The following is a 20,202-nucleotide window of genomic DNA, read 5'->3' as shown; positions in this document are numbered from 1 at the left end:
ATACTTCATATATCAGATGAAAGGGGTATAGGAAAAGCCTTCATTTAGGCCATTGGGAGATAAGGTTTTCAATGTAAAAATCCAGTAGCTCTCCCGTTGTAGTAGTTTAACGTCTATGTCTCCCTTTCTAGGTCCTAGTTTGATTTTTTCAATGCCATTGAAACGTAGGCCGTGTGCTGAGCCATCATGTCTTAGTTTAAGATGTCGAGAGATGACCGTATCAGTTTGTCTAGAGGGGTTTACGGAATTTACGTGCTCTAGAATTCTTTTCTTAAATGGTCTAAAGGTCTTGCCCACATACTTTAGATTGCAACTGCAGGTTAAGAGATAGACCAATCCTGTTGTTTGACAGTTAAAGAAGGTCTCAGTTGTGTGTGTCTGTGTATTAGTTGAATCCGAGAAAGTCTTTGATTTCTTACGGATGTATTTACAGGCCTTACATCTTCCACATTGAAAAGTGCCGGTTGCTGGAGTCCTTAGCCATGTGTTTTCTACTTTTGGTAGTGAAAGATGGCTTGGTACCAATAGGTCCTTCAAGTTACGACCTCTTCTGGCCGTAAGTGACACATGTGGGGTTAGAACCTCTTTAAGATGTTGGTCCTGATAAATCAAGGGCCAGTACCTTTCCAGTATCCGTTTCACTGGGTCCCATCCATTATCAAAAGTACCAATACATCTAATCAGGTTTTGTGTCGTGTCCTTAGTAGTATTGTCCTCTAGGAGAGTTGATCTATCGGTCATTAGTGCTCTTTTATAGGCGGTTTTAAGGCATCTATTAGAATACCCCTTCGCCTTGAACTGTACCCTCAATGACCTAGCTTTGGTTTTAAACTCATCTATAGTGGAACAGTTACGTCTAACACAAAGGTATTGTCCTACTGGTATCCCATACTTCAGAGGCCCAGGGTGGTGGCTTTGCCAGTTCAGGAAACTGTTAGTTACATAGTTACATAGTTAGATAGCTGAAAAGAGACTTGCGTCCATCAAGTTCAGCCTTCCTCACACCTGTTTTTTGCTGTTGATCCAAAAGGCAAAAAAAAAACAACCCCAGTTTGAAGCACAATTTTGCAACAAGCTAGGACAAAAAATTCCTTATTGACCCCAGAATGGCAGTCAGATTTATCCTTGAATCAAGCAGTTATTACCCTACATTGAAAGATTATATCCTTGAATATTCTGTCTTTGCAAGTATGCATCTAGTAGCTGTTTGAACATCTGTATGGACTCTGATAAAACCACTTCTTCAGGCAGAGAATTCCACATCCTGATTGTTCTTACAGTAAAAAAACCTTTCCTTTGCCTTAGACGAAATCTTCTTTCTTCCAGTCTAAACGCATGGCCTCGTGTCCTATGTAAAGTCCGGTTTGTGAATAGATTTCCACACAATGGTTTGTATTGGCCCCGAATATATTTGTATAATGTTATCATATCCCCTCTCAGGCGACGTTTTTCTAAACTAAATAGGTTTAAATTTGTTAACCTTTCTTCATAGCTGATATGTTCCATTCCTTTTATTAATTTTGTAGCCCGCCTCTGCACTTTTTCTAGTGCCATAATATCCTTCTTTAGAACAGGTGCCCAAAATTGCACAGCATATTCAATATGTGGTCTTACCAGTGATTTATAGAGAGGCAAAATGATATTCTCGTCCCGAGAATGAATGCCCTTTTTCATGCATGACAATACCTTACTGGCCTTGGCCACTGCTGATTGACATTGCACATTGTTGCATAGTTTGTTGTCTATAACAATTCCCAAGTCCTTTTCGTGTGCTGTTATCCCTAATTCGCTTCCATTAAGGGTATACGTTGCTTGTGTATTCTTTACGCCGAAGTGCATAACTTTGCATTTTTCAACATTAAATTTCATCTGCCATTTGAGTGCCCAGTCCTCCAGTCTATCTAAATCCTTCTGCAGCAAAGTAATATCTTGCTCACATTGTATTATTTTACAAAGTTTTGTGTCATCTGCAAACACTGAAACATGACTTTCAATGCTGTCTTCAAGATCATTTATAAAAATGTTAAATAGAAGGGGTCCCAGAACAGACCCCTGAGGGACACCACTTGCCACCTCTGTCCAGCTTGAAAATTTACCATTAACGACAACTCTTTGTATTCTGTTTTTAAGCCAATGTTCTACCCAAGAACAAGCCTTTTCATCGAGACCGATTTCCTTGAGTTTGAACACTAATCTTTTGTGTGGAACTGTATCAAATGCCTTGGCAAAATCCAAATAGATCACATCCACTGCAACACCCTGATCTATACTTCTACTTACTTCTTCGTAGAACGCAATCAAGTTAGTTTGACATGACCTGTGCTTCATAAAACCGTGCTGATTTTTGCTGATAACCATATTCTTCTCAAGGAATTCTTGAATATTATCCCTTAATAACCTTTCAAATATTTTACCAGCCACAGAAGTTAAGCTCACAGGTCTATAATTTCCAGGCAAGGATTTTGAACCCTTTTTGAATATAGGAACCACATCTGCCTTCCTCCAATCCTCCGGAACACTTCCTGAAAGAAAAGAATCTTGAAAGATTAAAAACAGAGGTTCACTTATTTCTACACTTAGTTCCTTAAGTACACGTGGATGGATACCGTCAGGCCCTGGAGCTTTGTTTATATTAACTTTCTTTAGTTGCTGCAGCACATTGTCTTGAGTTAACCAATTACAATTATTCTGCAAGTTTTTAGTAGCAATCATTTGCACATCTATTGCCATGGGTTCTTCTTTAATATATACGGAGGTTAGTGGCTGTGGGTTTCTTGAACAGGGTCGTAGAGATATGGTGTTCTTCATCGGTGGTTTTTAAAGTCAGGTCCAAAAAGTTAATTTGTTTCCCCCCCACCTCATATGTCAGTCCAAGGTTCAGATTGTTAATATTCAGTGCTTTCACGAAATCCTCAAACTTTTCTATTGAGCCTGTCCACACAATCAGCACATCGTCAATATAACGTTTCCAGAGTTTGATGTATGCATGATAATCCGAAAACTGCTGGCTAAACACGATGTTTTCCTCCCACCACCCCAGGTGGAGGTTCGCATATGAGGGGGCGCAGGTCGTCCCCATAGCAGTTCCTCTCACCTGGTGGTAGTGGGTACCTTCAAAGAGGAAATAATTGTGCGTAAGGATAAATTGTAGGAGTTGTAGTACGAATTGGTTATGGTCACCCAGAGATGTATCTCGTGTCTGGAGAAAGTATTGAACATTGTTCAGGCCTATTTTGTGAGGGATAGAGCTGTAGAGTCCTTCTACGTCCAGGCTACATAGCTTTGCCCCCGTGGGCAGTGTCAGACTGTTAAGTGCTTTCAGTGTTTGTTTTGTATCTCTTAGGTAAGAAGGGAGAATTTTGACAAGACCACTTAAAATACGTTCAACATATACACTGAAGTTCTGGGTCAGATTGTTGTTACCCGATACAATCGGTCTCCCAGTGAGTATTTCCTGTTGCTTGTGTATCTTAGGTAATGCATAGAAAGTGGCTATGGTAGGTTTTTTGTTTAGCATAAATTTGTGTTCATCTAAGCTTATAAGTTTATTTTGAAGAGCTTGGTCAAGAATATTCTTAAGATCCACCAGGAATCTATTGGTAGGGTCTGCAGCTAATGCTACGTATGTATCCCTATCATCCAGTAGTCTATGTACCATTTTGACGTATTCCGTCCTATTTAGAATTACCAGGTTGCCTCCTTTGTCGGATGGTTTAATGATTATGGTGTCATTCTTTCTAAGTTTGGCTAATGCTCTGGTCTCTTGGATACTTAGATTACTGGACTGGGGTCCTGGTTGTACTTCAATATCCATAGTCTCTATTTCTTTGCAGGACAGTTCAACAAATAGATCGATATACTTATATTCCGGTATATACGGTGTGAATTTGCTTTTCGGTTTCAGGTTAGTGTATGGAGCTAAATGTGCTCTGGAGGTATCGTTGCTGTTGAGTAATTCCACCAGATTATCTAGCAAGTTCATATCTCTTTCTTCTAGGCCTAGTCTTGTTGCTTGTTTAGTTTTTTGTATGCAATGATACTTATGCAAGGCTAGCTTCCTAGCGAACAGATGGATATCTTTAGTCCAGTTAAATTTGTTGAACTTAGGTGTGGGGACAAAAGATAGACCTTTTTTCAGAAGCTGCGTTTCTATAGTAGTGAGCTGATAGGAGGAAAGGTTAATAATTTGACTCTCCTGGGTCAATAAGCTTTCCTCCGTTGGAACCCTCTTGTGGATCTGCTTCTTGTGTTTCTTTGTGGTCTTATGTCCTGGTTGGTCCTGTCTAAAAAATTGATACCCTTCTTTAAGATGCTCTTGGGGTTAGAATCTGATGCAGTAATGGAGCTATCTGAGCTAGGTTCAGGTTCAGAGCCACTGGAATCGTATTCAGAGGTGGAAAATTGGTCAAACTCCACCCTTCTATTCTGTCTAGATCTCTGATAGATATTCCCTGTCTGAAAGTCTTTGGTGTCCCGTATAAACTTAGAGTGTTTGCGAGTTTTAATTGCGGACTGAAACCTATCCAGTTGGTTTTTTAGTTTGACCTCCAGCTGTTCAAAGCTGCTTTCTGTTTTAAAGGTTTCAATTTTCTCCACCTCCTCGTCTACTTCTTTATTGATCTTCTCTAGTCTTTATTTTTCGGATCTACACAGAATGTCCATAAACTTTCTAGAGCATCTTTATTTAAGAATTCCATGGTTGCAAACAGTGTGGGAAGTTCTGAATAAGCCTGTTACAAATATTAATACCTAAAATAATTTAAAAACATGTCTTCACTTCCAATCATGTATACTTTGCAAGTAATACCACATGAATAAGTGGAATGGGTGGTAGTGGCAGAAATGGTTTGGAAACTGCAAGTTGGACTTTCTAATAATGGGCCATGAACAAATGCCACAAGCAGTTTATATCAGCTGTGGGAGATAACCAAAGTTAAGTTTAGTTAACTACAAGTTGGTGCTTATTAAATAAACTCGTAGTATAGCACGTTTCTTTTTTCAGTCTATCATGATCATCTATTCGGGTTAATATTTTTATATGTAAAAGGAAGCGTTGCATGATAAAGATCCTGTGTATGACAGAAAAATACACTATAAATACATGTGATTATTGATCATATGTTCATGAATATTTGATATTGAAATTGAGAGATAAAATAAAATAACCAAGAGTAAGAATATGTTAAATAACATTCATTTGTTATGAGTAGTGATGTCCCGAACTATTCGCTGGCGAATAGTTCCTGGCGAACATAGCATGTTCGCGTTCGCGACCACGGGCGAACACATGCGGTGTTCGGTCCGCCCCCTATTCATCATCATTGAGTAAACTTTGACCCTGTACCTCACAGTCAGCAGATACATTACAGCCAATCAGCAGCAGAACCTCCCTAGCAGACCCTCCCACCTACTGGACAGCATACAATTTAGATTCATTCGGAAGCTGCAATCATTTTTGTTTTATTTTTTTATTATTATTTTTCTTAATTCTAAATGCAAAACATTGGTATATAGGGGAATATTCACTAAATGTCAAACATTGGTATATAGGGGAATATTCACTAAATGCCAAACATTGTTACATAGGGGAATATTCACTAAATGACAAACATTGTTATATAGGGGAATATTCACTAAATGCCAAATAGGGGAATATAACAATGTTTGGCATTTAGTGAATACTCCCCTATATAACAATGTTTGGTATTTAGTGAATATTCCCCTGTATAACAATGTTGTGCATTTAGTGAATATTCCCCTATATAACAATGTTTTGCATGTAGTGAATATTCCCCTATATAACAATGTTTGGCATTTAGTGAATATTCCCCTCTATAACAATGTTTTGCATTTAGTGAATATTCCCCTATATTCACTAAATGCAAAACATTGTTATATAGGGGAATATTCACTAAATGCAAAACACTGTTATACAGGGGAATTTTCACTAAATACCAAACATTGTTATATAGGGGAATAAAAATAATGAGGGGGGGACCTACTGTCCCCCCCCCGGCCCCAACCCCTGAGCGGTGGGTGGGGGCCCTAAAAAAAACAATAAGGGGGGACCTACTGTCCCACCCACCCCCACCCGTGAGCATTGGGTGTGGGCCATAAAAATAATGAGGGGGGGACCTACTGTCCTCCCCCCCCCCCCCGTCCCCACCCCTGCGCGGTGGGTGGGGGCCATAAAAAGAGGACAGCAGGTCCTCCCCCCGGCCCCCACCCCTGCACGGTGGGTGGGGGCCATAAATCACAATGGGGGACCTACTGTCCCCCCCCGCCCCCACCCCTGAGCGGTGGGTGGGGGCCCTAAATACTAATAAGGGGGGGGCCTAATGTCCTCCCCCTGGCCCCACCCCTGAGCGGCGGGTGGGGGCCCTAAATACAAATGGGGGGTCCCTAGTCACCCCCTCCCCCCCCACAAAAAAATTATCCCCTTACCTACCCACCTCACCCAGAAAATAATGAGGGGGGGACCTTTAACTAAGAACCTGTAAAAAAAATTAGAAAAACACAACTTACCATTCGATGTTTTCTTTCTTCTAAAATCGTCTTTTTTCAGCCCCAAAAAAGGCCAAATAAAAAACCATAATAACCGACGCAAAAAAAAAAACGAGCGCAAAAAAAAAAATCCATCTTCACCCATGGAGGGCTCTGCGCAGACTGAGCTCTGCAGGGCGTGGGAAGGCTTATAAAGCCTTGACACGCCCTGAAATTAGGCTAAGAACACTCTGATTGGCTGGTTTTAGCCAATCAGAGTGCTCTTTGTCATTTTACACAGCGTGGGAAAATTCCAAAGAACTTTCCCACGCTGTGTAAAATGACACAGAGCACTGTGATTGGATGGATTTCAAGCCCACCAATCAGAGTGCTCTTTGTCATTTTAGACAGCGTGGGAAAATTCCAAAGAACTTTCCCACGCTGTGTAAAATGACACAGAGCACTGTGATTGGATGGCTTGCAATCTATTTGTATTTAGGGCCCCCACCCGCCGCTCAGGGGTGGGGGCCCGGGGGGAGGACATTAGGCCCCCCCTTATTAGTATTTAGGGCCCCCACCCACCGCTCAGGGGTGGGGGCCAGGGGAACAGTAGGCCCCCCCTCATTATCTTTATGGCCCCCACCCGCCGCCCAGGCGTGGGGGCCGGGGGGGGAGGACAGTAGGTCCCCCCCCTCATTATCATTATGGCCCCCACCCGCCGCCCAGGGGTGGGGGCAGGAGAGGGGGAGGACAGTAAGTCCCCCCCTCATTATCTTTATGGCCCCCACCTGCCGCCCAGGGGTGGGGGCCGGGGGGGAGGACATTAGGTCCCCCCCCTCATTATAATTATTGCGCCCACCCACCGCACAGGTGTGGGGGCGTGGTGGGGAGGACATTAGGTTCCCCCCGCTCATTATCTTTATGGCCCCCACCCGCCGTACAGTGGTGGGGCCTGGGGAGAGGACAGTAAGGAGAGTAGGTCTCCCCCCCCCCCTTCAATCACTATTGTGGCCAGAAAGAGTCCCTGTGGGTTTTAAAATTCGCCTGCCTATTGAAGTCTATGGCGGTTCGCCCGGATCGCGAACATTTGCGGAAATTCGCGTTCGCGTTACGCGAACCGAAAATGTTATGTTCGCGACATCACTAGTTATTAGTCAAAGCATTAAATGAGTACTCACTTTCAGAATCCACTGGCAGCAAATACTTTATGAATACATGACCCTTGAACATAGTACAATCAATAAGTAAACAGTGGAAGTAACCACTCCTGGACTGATGCAGTTCTTATTGAGTTCTGCAATTACATTAAAAAGACATTTGTTTTTTTTAATTTAATTTATTTTTTAATGAAAGTGCTATTTTATCCACTTATACTTTGGACTACAGTAGACAAAGAGATTGTTCTAGCTGTTTTGATTTTTTTTTTTTTTCATTTTTCTTTCAACCTTAAGAATACATTTTATAAATGTATGATTCATAAGGCATGTTTAGGTAGCTCTGGTAGGTGGTTGAATATTGGGGAAAGGAGTAGAATTAAAATAAAGGCTAAATACATTTAATGGTGTAATTAAATTAGATAATGTAATTTTTGCATTCAAATTGGTAGTAGTTAGAAACATACACTATAAACTTGTGTTAAAATTATTATGTGAACCTTTGGTGCTGGTGACGTTTTAAGATTATAGGGCACTTATGAGTTACACTATTACTGCTCGGGTATAATACATTTTGGCAAAATATGATATTAGCACAAATGGAAACCCACAAAAAAGATTAGAGGATACAGGAGATGAAAATAATACAACTGTACTTAAAAACATGGGATAGTCTGGCAGCATACACAGTGCAGGGATTGTGGGACAAGTTTTCAGCAGAAATTTACACTGCTTGGATTAAGATACATTTTTAGCAGGAATATAGTGCTACAAAGTACACACTTTTAGCATACAGGTAGTGCTTTGGATTTGGAAGACATATTTCAGCAGGTACACAGTGCTAGTATTGGATGACATTATCAGCAGGTGCACAGTACTGGTATTGGAACTAAGAATTGCTGCTATACAAGTTTCTTTATAGTCTACTGGTTAAGTTTTTTTGTTTTTCATCGCGGAAGCCGATGTTCCATTCTTTGTATGAGCATAAAATATATATATACATATTTTGTTATGATTTTTGGACAACGTTTGAGCTGTCACATACAGTAACTATATTATTTTACATGGTCTAATACAAAAGTAGGTAAACCTATTTGTTCTTGCATGATCACTTCACAGAAACTCAGTAGGTGAAATTTGTGAAGCTTGTCCAACTATCAATAAGAACGTTTACAAAATAAATAATAATATTATATAAATATAAATTAAATTGGAACATACTTATGAATTGCAATACATGTGTGGAAATATAAAGATCAGAAAAAACGTTGCAATATAGGATTTGAACTAACAACCTACTTGATTTGCTTAGCACAATAAGAAAACATATCACCATGCAGGTATATAACTCACAAGCTGTTCATTACAAAGTCAGACCCCTACCTTTACTTTGAGTAGTGACTGAGTATGACAATGTCAAACATTTGAACTATTATACACAGGACATCCAGCCCAGGCCTCATAGTGGAGATTAAATAAGACACTTCACAAATCACCTCTATCAGATTGAGCATATCCGAGATACACTCAGTCAGGGCATTTCTTTTTTTTTTTTTTTACAAATGATCATTTGTTCTCAACATCTTATCCATATAGCCATTATTCATTATTAGTAACTCGGTCAGTGCTATGTTAAAAGAAGGAGAAGATAAAGTATAGCATTAAAGTACTGTATGACCTTAACTTTGCACTGTTCTAGATAAAACTGATTTAGATGTTGACTACAATAGCTCTTTTAAACAGAACTGTCACTTTTTTGAAAGTGCCAGTACCTCATTCCCACACCTTAGTAAACTTCTGGGTCCAAGGCGGCATAATTTGCCCTATGATGCTCATGTGCCCTCATGATCATGCATCTGCAGAGAAATTCCTTAGGAACACATGCATACTAAGCTATTCCTTCTAAAATAGTTTACACATGCATGAGCCCTCATGGCTCTTAAGCACATCACACCTTAAATCAGTTTGCATGCTATGTCATGATGTCAATTATACATAAAATCTGTATATAGTATATGTATTGCTTTTCTTTAAAAAAATTAAGAGTCTTCTGATGAAGAGTTAAACTGACCTCTGGACACCGTGCTTCTCTATACATTTGATAAATAGCAATAGTTTGTTTTTAACCACCAACAAGATTTATGAAGTGTTTTTTCATATTCTATGGATGTAAACATCATGGCACCCCAACTGATTTTATGACCATTATCTGCCTGTGATACCGTCATCTCTTAACATTGTTTCAATAAAAGTGTGTCTTCTAATTAATGGTCAAAATAAATATTCAGAATCATTATGCGCACAAACATTTACAAAGACAAAGATTTTGATTGTTGTCAACGCATAGAGCAGTATACATAGATTTTATACTTTGTAGATTTTTTTCAGTGCATTTTTTCATGATATACTTATTAAGCAGAGATCTATATCCGGTATGCCCAACTGCGGTCCTTTTTATAGACATTACCCAGAATCCTGTGATATCCACGAAAAGTATATTTGCACAGCAGCTGGATTAGCACATTTGAACATAACTGGTCTAGAGCAAAGAACTAAGGACACAAGTTTTAAATTATCATACCTTAATCGTTCTTCTTCTTTTTTCCTAAGGCTAAAGTCTCGCTGAACGACTTGAAGGACATGCTCAGCTTCATCCTCTGTCAGCCCAGAAAGATCCAGTTTCCTACCCATGTCTACTGTGATCCTAAAAGCAAAGCAATTAAGAGAACGTGTAAATCACACTTGGATATATTCTACCATCAGCTGTGCATACCTTGAGAAAAACAAAAATACTTCTGCTAATTTTAGACATGATAAATAATGGATATGAGATATATTGCACAATCAAATCCATTAGCAGCCACAAAAATAGCTTGAATGTCAGATTTCTCATTTCTTTTTTTTCTTAGACTGGTGTGCTTTGTTAGAGATCAAATTATTAAATACTACTACCCTTCAATATTAATTTTCCAATTTGGATACACAGTTTTACTAAAGCAAAAATGTGATAACATTTGATCATCTATTCAGTTGATAACTGAAAAAATTATTTCTGCAAATCTCCAGACGTCAGTAGTGCCCTTCTACTGAAGTCACAAGCACTCTTTGAGCACCAACTCCATGTATCACACATAAAGGAGTAAATTATGGAGAAGTTTGGCACTTTAGGACATAGGCACCATGAAACAACATTACTTGTGGTACATAAATACGAGTATTTTTGTTTAACAAAGCAGCTTCTAACAGACGTCTCTCTATTGTGGTAAAGTCTAGCTCTGGTTAGCCTAGTCCACATTGTAGAAGGAGTTAGGGAATTGTGTGCTTTATCAAGTCAATCCTGCTTGTTTAGTATGTTGAAGAAACATTGTTATGCATAGTTCTACCTTATTAATTACCCAGAATAAGATATATGTAAAAGATCTTTGGGTTAATGAAAAAAAATGCTTTCATTGTGAAGTTATTTTGTGATCAAGTCATCCATTTTATAAGGTTTGAAATTGACTTGATTAAAAAAAAGTGTCAATCCATCACATACAATCTGTGTGACAGCTCTCTAGGAGTTATTGTTCAAGAATCAAGATTTCAATTAGTTTTCAAAAAAATAAACAGAAATGAATGGTTCTAATATGGTGTCTTAATTAGGCAGTGTTCACAAATTAAAAGATAAAGGATGGAGGGGCCTGGCCAACACTAAACGTAATAGCAAACTAATTTTGTAGCTTCAAGTGGGAGGTCAATAAAGTGACCAGAAGCTTAACGCAGGCAGAATATGCGGCAGAGAATGAGAGACTCTGCTCCACAAACACAAAAACAAACAAAGCCTTGAGCTAACTCTCCAGAACAGGACACAATGAAGCAAATTCTGTTGGATCCGCAACATGCAGAAATGCAACCAAAGAGGGAAATGGTCCTAGGCAGGGGAGACAAAGGAGTTCCGGGTATACCAAAATGGTGTCCGGAAACCGACGATCCTTCTGGGAAAGGAGGAAGGAGGAGTCAGTGGACTACCATTGTTTGGGACAAACAATTTGGATTTAAATAGTGGGAGTATGGACAGCAAGAATCTACACCTGAGGAAGGCTGAATAGCCAAAACGCATTATGTTTTATCTGATTCTAAAGAATTTTATCTTCACAGCATATTGCCTGCTTACATGTAAGGTTTTTTTATGCTTTTTGTTTTAATAAATGTATACACCGTTCCAAATTATTGTGCAAATTATATTTTTCTCATTTACCTAAATAATTGATGTAAATAACAGTCAGCATATTTCTCATGTTATTAACTATTAAGAGTACAATTGAAATTTTATTGAACAAACCTCCTAATGATAACAGTATTTTTTTGAAAACATAAAAAGCCCACAAGGCACTGTTCCAAATTATTATGCACAGTAAGTTTCAAAACACTTATTATAGGTTGTAAAGAACTGAAAATTGTCATTTGTTGTGTTTGCAGCATATTTACTGAAATCAAAAGCTATTTCAATCAAACTTATAACAACATTTTAACTTTTTAAACATCTTAACAGGTCACGTTACATTTTAACATAAGACCCCTTATTTGATAGCAGCTTCACAAGTCTTGCATCCATTGAACTTGTGAGTTTTTGGACAGTTTCTGCTTGGATTTGTTTGCAAGATGTCAGAGTAGCCTCCCAGAGCTGCTGTTTGGATGTAAACTGCCTACCACCCTTATAGATCTTTTGCTTGAGGATGCTCCAAAGGTTCTCAATATGATTGAGGTCAGGGGAGGATGGAGGCCAAACCATGACTTTCTCTCCTTTTATCCCCATAGCAGCCATTGATGCAGAAGTATTCTTTGCAGCATGAGATGGTGCATTGTCATGCATGAAGATGATTTTATTAGGGAAAGCATAGTTCTTCCTTCTGTACCAGGGAAGAAAGTGGTCAATCAGAAACTCCACATACTTTGCAGAGGTCATCTTTACACCTTCGGGGACCCTAAAGGGGCCGACCAGCTCTCTTCCCATGATTCCGGCCCAAAACATGACTCCACCACCGCCTTGCTGATGTCGCAGCCTTGTTGGAACAGGGTGGCCGTCCACCAACCATCCACTATTCCATCCATCTGGACCATCCAGGGTAGCACGGCACTCATCAGTGAACAGGACTGTATGAAAATTAGTCTTCATGTATTTTTCTGCCCAATGCAGCTGTTTCTGCTTGTGAGCATTGGTTAGTGGTGGCCGAATAGAAGGTTTATGCACCGATGTCCCTCGGCGGTGGTTTTGGGTCTGTTCACGCTCCTCCCCCGCCGTCATCCGGCGGGGGAGACCAAGCGTGCATGCCTAATGCGCATGTGCATCAGACCTCTCCATAGGAAAGCATTGAAAATGCTTTCAATGCTTTCCTATGGGGAATTGAGCAACGCTGGAGGTCCTCACAGAGGACGTTGTTATGCAGAATATGTTTATTTTATGTTTAAATCAACCTGAAAAGAGAACAAAGGCCCTAGGAGAATTTTAAATATTAGAGGCATCTGTGGTTTAACAGATGCATCTGTGATTTTAGAGGCACAACAGCGCCACTCATTCAAAATCAAGACTTCCCAACGGGATATTATAGCAATATTCTCTTAACAAAAACAAATTCTCTTTTTACATTCAGCACCTTTTTAACTGAGACTAGCTAAAAAATAGCAAAGGCAGTTATGTTATGGTTAAAGTCTGCATGCCTCCCAGTAGTACATTTGTAAATATACATTTGCCTCATATTAATAAGTGCTCCTGTTTAGGAAAATCATTTATTTATTTTATTTATTATTATTGCCATTTATATAGCGCCAACAGATTCCGTAGCGCTTTACAATATTATTTAAGCTGTGGAATACTTTCACTACAGTATATTGATCCCAGGAGGAGACTTCATCTTGACAACCAATAGATAAATCTTTAGGGTCCTTGCACAGAGAAGCACATCAGAAACACAAGCTTAGACATCTCTTTCATACATCACAGCTCACAGACATATGGAGGAAGCAGCACCCATTCACATGTGATTCCACATTTTACTCTCATGCTCAAAAGTAATTTTCATGCATTGACATGCTAATGTTATCACATTACTACTTAAACCTTCTACACTTCACACTATTCTTCCCATTGTGCATTCAGACCATGCAGTTAGAACCATGATGACGATGATGTCCCTTCAAATAACCCCACATAACATGAATTTATGGTGTTTGAATGAATATACTTTACCATTACCTGCCACCCGAGACAATGTCCAAACAGCTATTCACAATTACTTTACTGAAAATTATGTAGTGGATATCTCACCCATGTTATTATGGGAGGCACATAAAAGTGTCATCAGAGGAGTATTTATAGAACTTGGGTCAGAACACAAAAAAAAAAAACGAATACAGCACACTCAAAAAATATTTTCACAGATACATAGATTAGAACACCACAATAAGTGCTTTACAAATGACACTTTAGCAAAATTGACAGCATTGCATAATTCCCTGAACCACATTTTGGACAACGGGCAACACAAGCTTGTTTCATCACAAAAACAAACTACATAAGATCAGGAAACAACTGTGCTAAAGACCTTGCTTAAGCAACATTACCAACTCATCTTTATACCCAAAATTCAAAACAAAAAGGGTCAAATATATCATAAAACTGAGGATCACATATACCATGAAACCAATGATATTAGCATGGCTTTTAAGGATTATTACATCATCCTATATAATACTAAGGACAAAAAGAATTTTAGAACCCTTAAATGCTAAGTCAGAAAGCACTACCTGGCTATTCTGCATAAAGACAGAAGGTCTTCAGTGCCTTGACACTTTGAATCTTCCCATAATGGGGATCAAATAGGTAACCGTGTTGGGAGATACAGCAAAAACGAAAAGAGAACTAATTGGAGCAGAGTCAAAGTGGATCCTGAAACTTAACACCTTAAGTCCTAATGGCCTTAATGAAGAGTTAGATCAGATCTAACCTTGAGTGTAGGCAGTAGTTTTTATTGTGTGAAGACAATTTTTAATATAAAAGGGGCCTTGCCAATATTCTTATATCAAGAGTTTATCTCTTGAAGACTCCTCTCCTAACACATGATTAGCTGTGAATATTTATCTATATCTGTAGGACCTATTTGAGCATTTGGTACTCATGATTTGTTAATTTTTGTAGTGCCCTTCATTTAAGAAAAAAGCAGTAAATACGCAGTCTTGAATCTTGATTTAAATATGTATTCCTTCATAACGGTTTTAGCAATGGGATTAATTTGAGTATTTGTTGTTATGATCTATATGAGTTTTTTTTATTGTTGGTCAGGATTGATTGTTTTATTTGTCTTTATTTTTTTTGGTTCGAGAAGTACCCATGCAGGGATATACTAGAGCCCAATTGTGCCCGGACTTGATAAAGTCTCGCTACAGAGATGAAACATGTAGACATTCTTTTGGATCTAAGTATTTTTGTAATTTGGTTGGTTGGTGTTCCCTTTAGATAAGTGCTGTGGCCTTTTGCGAAGTTACCGGCCGTATCATTTGCTTTATAACAGTTAGAATGCTGTATGTATATATGGTTTCCCCGGTTGGTCCTGTTGTTGGAGCATCTTAGCAGTCAGACATAGATCTTGTCTGGACGTATTGACTTTATCTACAGTGAAGCTACATAACCTTGTGGTCCATGGTATCTACTACATAACTACATTAACGCCTACCCAAACTTTTTCCGTGGAGGTACTTTGGGGACAGTGTCAGCATCTACTGTTTTTATGTGTGTTTATTTTACACATCTACTGGTTTTGATGTTTAGTATTTAAGCCCTGATTACAGCCCACGTGGAGCTAGTATATGCTGTTTCAATTTATTTAATACTGTAGCTCCACCTGGACTGTCGGATTGTTACTTACTTAGACATTTTTCAGTAGCACAGGAGCTTTGTTTGTTAATTTATATGTGGTTTATGTTTTTTATAACTTGTATATGTTTTTACATAGACCTTTTATTTTTAGGTCTTTTTGGTTTTACACTAACCTTTCCTTATACTTATATATTAAATGTTTTTTATTTTTGAATTGTGTTTGGAGTATTATCAGAGTGCACACAGATTGATATATAAAGTTGTAGTTTACATTGAAGTCGCTTGCTTATTTTGTGTTGCTGCCAACATTTTGATCAGTAGTATATATCCTTTCACCCTTTAGTTCATATATGATTTTTGTGAAATCATTTAACATTTTATTTCTATTCTATTTAATTTTTTTTCTATCCACTGATGCAGAAAATACTTTTGACCGGGTGGACTAGCCATATCTAAAACACGCTCTTGCAGACTTCAGGGTTTGCAGAGAGGTGAAGACGCTGAATGTGAGCACTATATTCTAACCCAATATCTCAAATAAGGGTGAATGGACAACTCTCAATTGGGGAATGATTTGTTTAGCAATGTTCAGGTTCCTGATCGTGATTGATTTATTGTATGCTGACTTAGGGGCCCTAGTGTGGTGTAGCAATAGAAAAACTAGGTCATGTTGGGGAGGCTCGTCTGTAAAGAGTTCTATCATGTCCTGGATCAGCCTCCAGAATGGTCTAATCCTCCTACACTCTCACCAGATGTGATAAAGAACTCTGGCCTCTTAACCACATATCCAGCACCGGTCTGAATGATTTGGGTACTTACACCTCAGGGCAGTGGCGTACATACCAGGGTCGCAGGGGTCGCGGCTGCGACCGGGCCCGGCCCACCAGGGGGCCCGGCCGCCCTGCGACCCAGGTATGCACCCACAGGGCCAGCCTCTTCTGCTGGGGGGCCCAGGAGCCGGCCACCTCCGGGCCCCCCGAGGCTGGCCCTGCTGTCACCTGGCTGGCTGGCGGGCGCGCGAGGGAGCACTGTCCCCTGGGTGCTCCCTCTTCAGCTCCCTCGCGCACCGCACTGAAACCGGAGCCGGAAGATGACGTCATCTTCCGGCTCCGGCATCAGTACGCGGCGCGCGAGGGAGCTGAAGAGGGAGCACCCAGGGGATAGTGCTCCCTCGCGCGCCCGCCAGCCGGGTGACAGCCTGGCCAGCAACACCACTGGACCCCAGGGAATCCCCCCAGCTCTCCCACAGGTAAGGAGGCTGGGGGGATTAAAAAAAAACACAAAAAAAACGTTTGAGTGTGTTAGTGTTAGTGAGTGTGTTAGTGTTAGTGAGTGTGTGTGTTAGTGTTAGTGAGTGTGTGTGTGTTAGTGAGTGTGTTAGTGTTAGTGAGTGTGTGTGTGTTAGTGTTAGAGTGTGTGTGTTAGTGTGAGTGTGTTAGTGTTAGTGTGTGTGTGTTAGTGTTAGTGAGTGTGTTAGTGTTAGTGTGTGTGTTAGTGTTAGTGAGTGTGATGTAGAATTATTAAAAATCTTTATTGAACTTGTACTGAATTATTGTACTAACTCCATTTTAACCTCACACTGTAACAAACCCTCCATTTTGTCCTCATTACCTGACAGATTCTCCATCTTAAACTACATTACATGACAGAATTTCCCAGCAACATTTAATACAATGAACAGAGACTGTATTTTCTATAAAGACATAGCTGACTCCGGAATTATTGAATCTCCTGTAACATGCAACAAAGTATAACCAAGGCCAGAGCCAAGGCCATGAGAACACTGTACTAATGAAATGTTCTATTCATAAAAGAACCTTGCACCTGATCATGAGACTGACATCACTGACTGTGTAAAATGACGCTCAAGCCCCCCTTTCCACCGAGTAAACCTACCACCTCCCGGTGGGAGGACACCTAGCTAGTCACTCAAATCCCTGAGCCAATTAATAACATTGATGGGTGGACACTGATATAGTCACATAACATTTAATCAAATTAATGATGTTTATTTGTTATTATCTGATATTCAATGATGATGTCATTTTGCCTTTAAAAAGGTCTGCATAACTGTTTTCCAACCAGATGGCATTAAATTTTCTGAAGTGCTTTTAACTTGAACTCCATGTGTCAGTGTGAACTTACTTCTGCGTATACGCAATTTAATCATCTCAGATTTGGACAGGAACAGATAGACATTTAAACATATTTGTTTATTTCTAAATTAATCTACATCAATTTGGCGCCCAACGTGGGGCATCGGGCTATGTCTGGCCGGTGAGCCGTCCTAAGGAAGATGCTGTTGGACGGGGGAATCCTGGGGGTAGGAAAGGAGACTGATCACCTCCAAGTACACGGTAGAGACTTCTGCAGAGCCACCGGTATGTTCCGGCCCCTTTGATTGACCCGTCCACGTGTCTGTGACTGCTTCCCGGGAGGACATCAAAGACAGGTAATATCTTGCCCGGTGTCTCGTTACTCACTTGTTTACCTGCATTTAGTCTATCTGTTGCCTGGGTGTGTTTGTATTGGCCTATTTTAGCTTAAGTGCCCGGGTTGATTGTCTGTTTGCTTGTTTTCCCCTTTTTGGGATAAAGGGGGGTGGACCTGAGGGGACTTGCCTGGGTCTTCTGTTTGTCTGTTTGTCTTTTTACCCCTTTTGGGATAAAGGGGGGTGGACCTGAGGGGATTTGCCTGGGTCTTCTGTTGCCTGTTTACTCCTTTTAGGAACCACGTGGCTGTGGTTGTAGGGAAAAAGGGGGGTGGACCTGTGGAAGTTTTCCTGGGGGTCTTCTTTGCCTGTTTACCTCTTTTAGGAGCCTCGTGGCTGTGGCTGTATGGAAAAAGAGGGGTGTTGGATCTGTGGAGATTGTGTAGACTCATAGTTTCCTGGGGATCCTTCTGGTGTCACTTTGATAGCCTAGCTAGCCTCATTGTGCACATAACTCTGCTTGCAGAGAGGTGGTACCCTCCAGCTTTGAGCGCTAGGCTGGAGTCATTCCAATTGTTATTTGTGGTGCGTGAATTCGGGCAGGCATTGCTGTCTTCATCACCACGGAGTAGTGAGACTTATGAGTGGGTCTCATAGGGGCACTACAAGGGTGAGGGTAGCGCAGACACTTTTAGTGGACTGCTGTAACGAGGGAGGCATATGGATTTCGGACCGGTGTTAGCTGTTATCCTTGGCCGCTGGTAGTGAGACACTACGAGATTGAGGGAGGTGACTTTGGAGTAAGCACACGAGTAAAGGAAAGGGATTACTGTTGATTTTATTTGAACTGTGATGCATGCACTGTATTTCAATTGTATTGTTGTCTTGTTTGTTTAATTAGGAGTCATTCAAACTCCTGTGTCTGTCTCTAAGGATTTTCCTTACCTTTTTATCTTTTCTACACTTCCTATACTATTATACTATCCACTCCCATTCCTCTTAACAGAGAAGTGATTGGTCACACACTTCTCACCTCGCTCCAATCCGTGTCTACCACCCCGGGTAGGCGGATTCAGTGACTAGTCTACATTTTGGGAAGACGCACTTGAGTAGGACCCACCTACATTAAAGTGGCAGTCGAGCATTGTAGACATTCCTGTTCAATTTTCCTTATCTTTCCCTATATCTAGGACGCTGGTGTAGGGGAAAGGGGATTATGGGGCAGGATTTGAGTAAGCCCAGTAAGGGCTGGCTAGCATGTGATTTAGTTGAAGACAGAGAGGGTGAGGAGATGGTTAAAGGTGTTGAAAAGATTGCAAAAGTATGTAAAATTGCTGTGCCTACATGTGGAAGATTGCAACCAGAAAGCTGGTGTAGGTTACTGACAGAGAAGAAAGGCAAGCTTGCAAATAATGATTTATTACAGACAGCTGAAGCATGGTACAGAGTAGCGAAGGCTATTCAGCAAGAAGGTTGGGTTGAGGAAGAACTAAATCACAAAGGGTTAGGAATATATGTATATTATAATAATTGTTTTTGTATTTTGTGTTAGCCATTACCCTGGTAGAGGGTGGGGGTTTTGTATTGAGTTTCACTGAGTCTCTTTGCTTTGCAATAATTGTAACGTAACTGTCTTTCCAGCACTGACATGGTTAAAATGTCATGCTTGCAGTCCCTCTTGTTTCTCCCCCTCCCTTTTTGCCTTCTGTGAGACAAGGGAGGGAGGAGGGGGGGGGGGGCGTGATTGCGACTCAGTGCGATTCAGATTTGTGTTCCGTAGAGTTATCCAGAACTTAGCAATGGAATTTTTGCTAGAAAATATTCTAATTGTGTATTTTGTTATTTCAATTGAAGTTGATAGGATCGTGTGGGAGACTAGCTCACAAGATTACATTCCACCTTTCTGAGGCTGTATTTCCTTTCGCGGTGCAAAGTATTTTCTCCAAGACTGGTGTATAAGATAGGGAGTCGGCGATGTAGCTCAGTGTTGATTACGAAGGTTAGGAAAGTGAATCTGATGCAGGAATAGAGAATTAATTTGGACGAGTTAAAAATTTAAAGGCAAGTGTGATTTGTTGCATTACTATGCAATGCTGGAAGAGGGGTTATCTTAAAGAACATTTACTATAAAAAGTTTCTAATAAACAAAGATTTCTTGACCTGTTAACATTATAAGCATAACTATTAACAAATGAATAAGCCAAGTTTAAAGACTGACTAACATAATTTTTGTTGTAAGCCCAGATATTTTATTATTGCATATGCATAGGAATTGAGACTTT

At 40.2% G+C, this 20,202-nt stretch overlaps 1 protein-coding gene across 1 annotated transcript in view; it reads right to left on the bottom strand.

The window, feature by feature from the left end:
• MYRIP (myosin VIIA and Rab interacting protein) overlaps positions 1-20,202 on the bottom strand; it is a 727,567-nt gene that overhangs the window by 591,089 nt on the left and 116,276 nt on the right. Inside the window, exon 2 of the mRNA XM_063452086.1 lies at positions 10,219-10,341. Coding sequence (XP_063308156.1) covers positions 10,219-10,328 — 110 coding nt within the window. The 5' untranslated portion in view covers positions 10,329-10,341. The remainder of the gene's footprint in view (positions 1-10,218; positions 10,342-20,202) is intronic.

The sequence above is a fragment of the Pelobates fuscus genome, chromosome 4 (genome assembly GCF_036172605.1).
Source record: "Pelobates fuscus isolate aPelFus1 chromosome 4, aPelFus1.pri, whole genome shotgun sequence".
Classification (NCBI taxonomy): Eukaryota; Metazoa; Chordata; class Amphibia; order Anura; family Pelobatidae; genus Pelobates; species Pelobates fuscus.
Note: the sequence above shows the minus strand (reverse complement) of the source record. Positions and strands in the feature narration are given on the sequence as shown.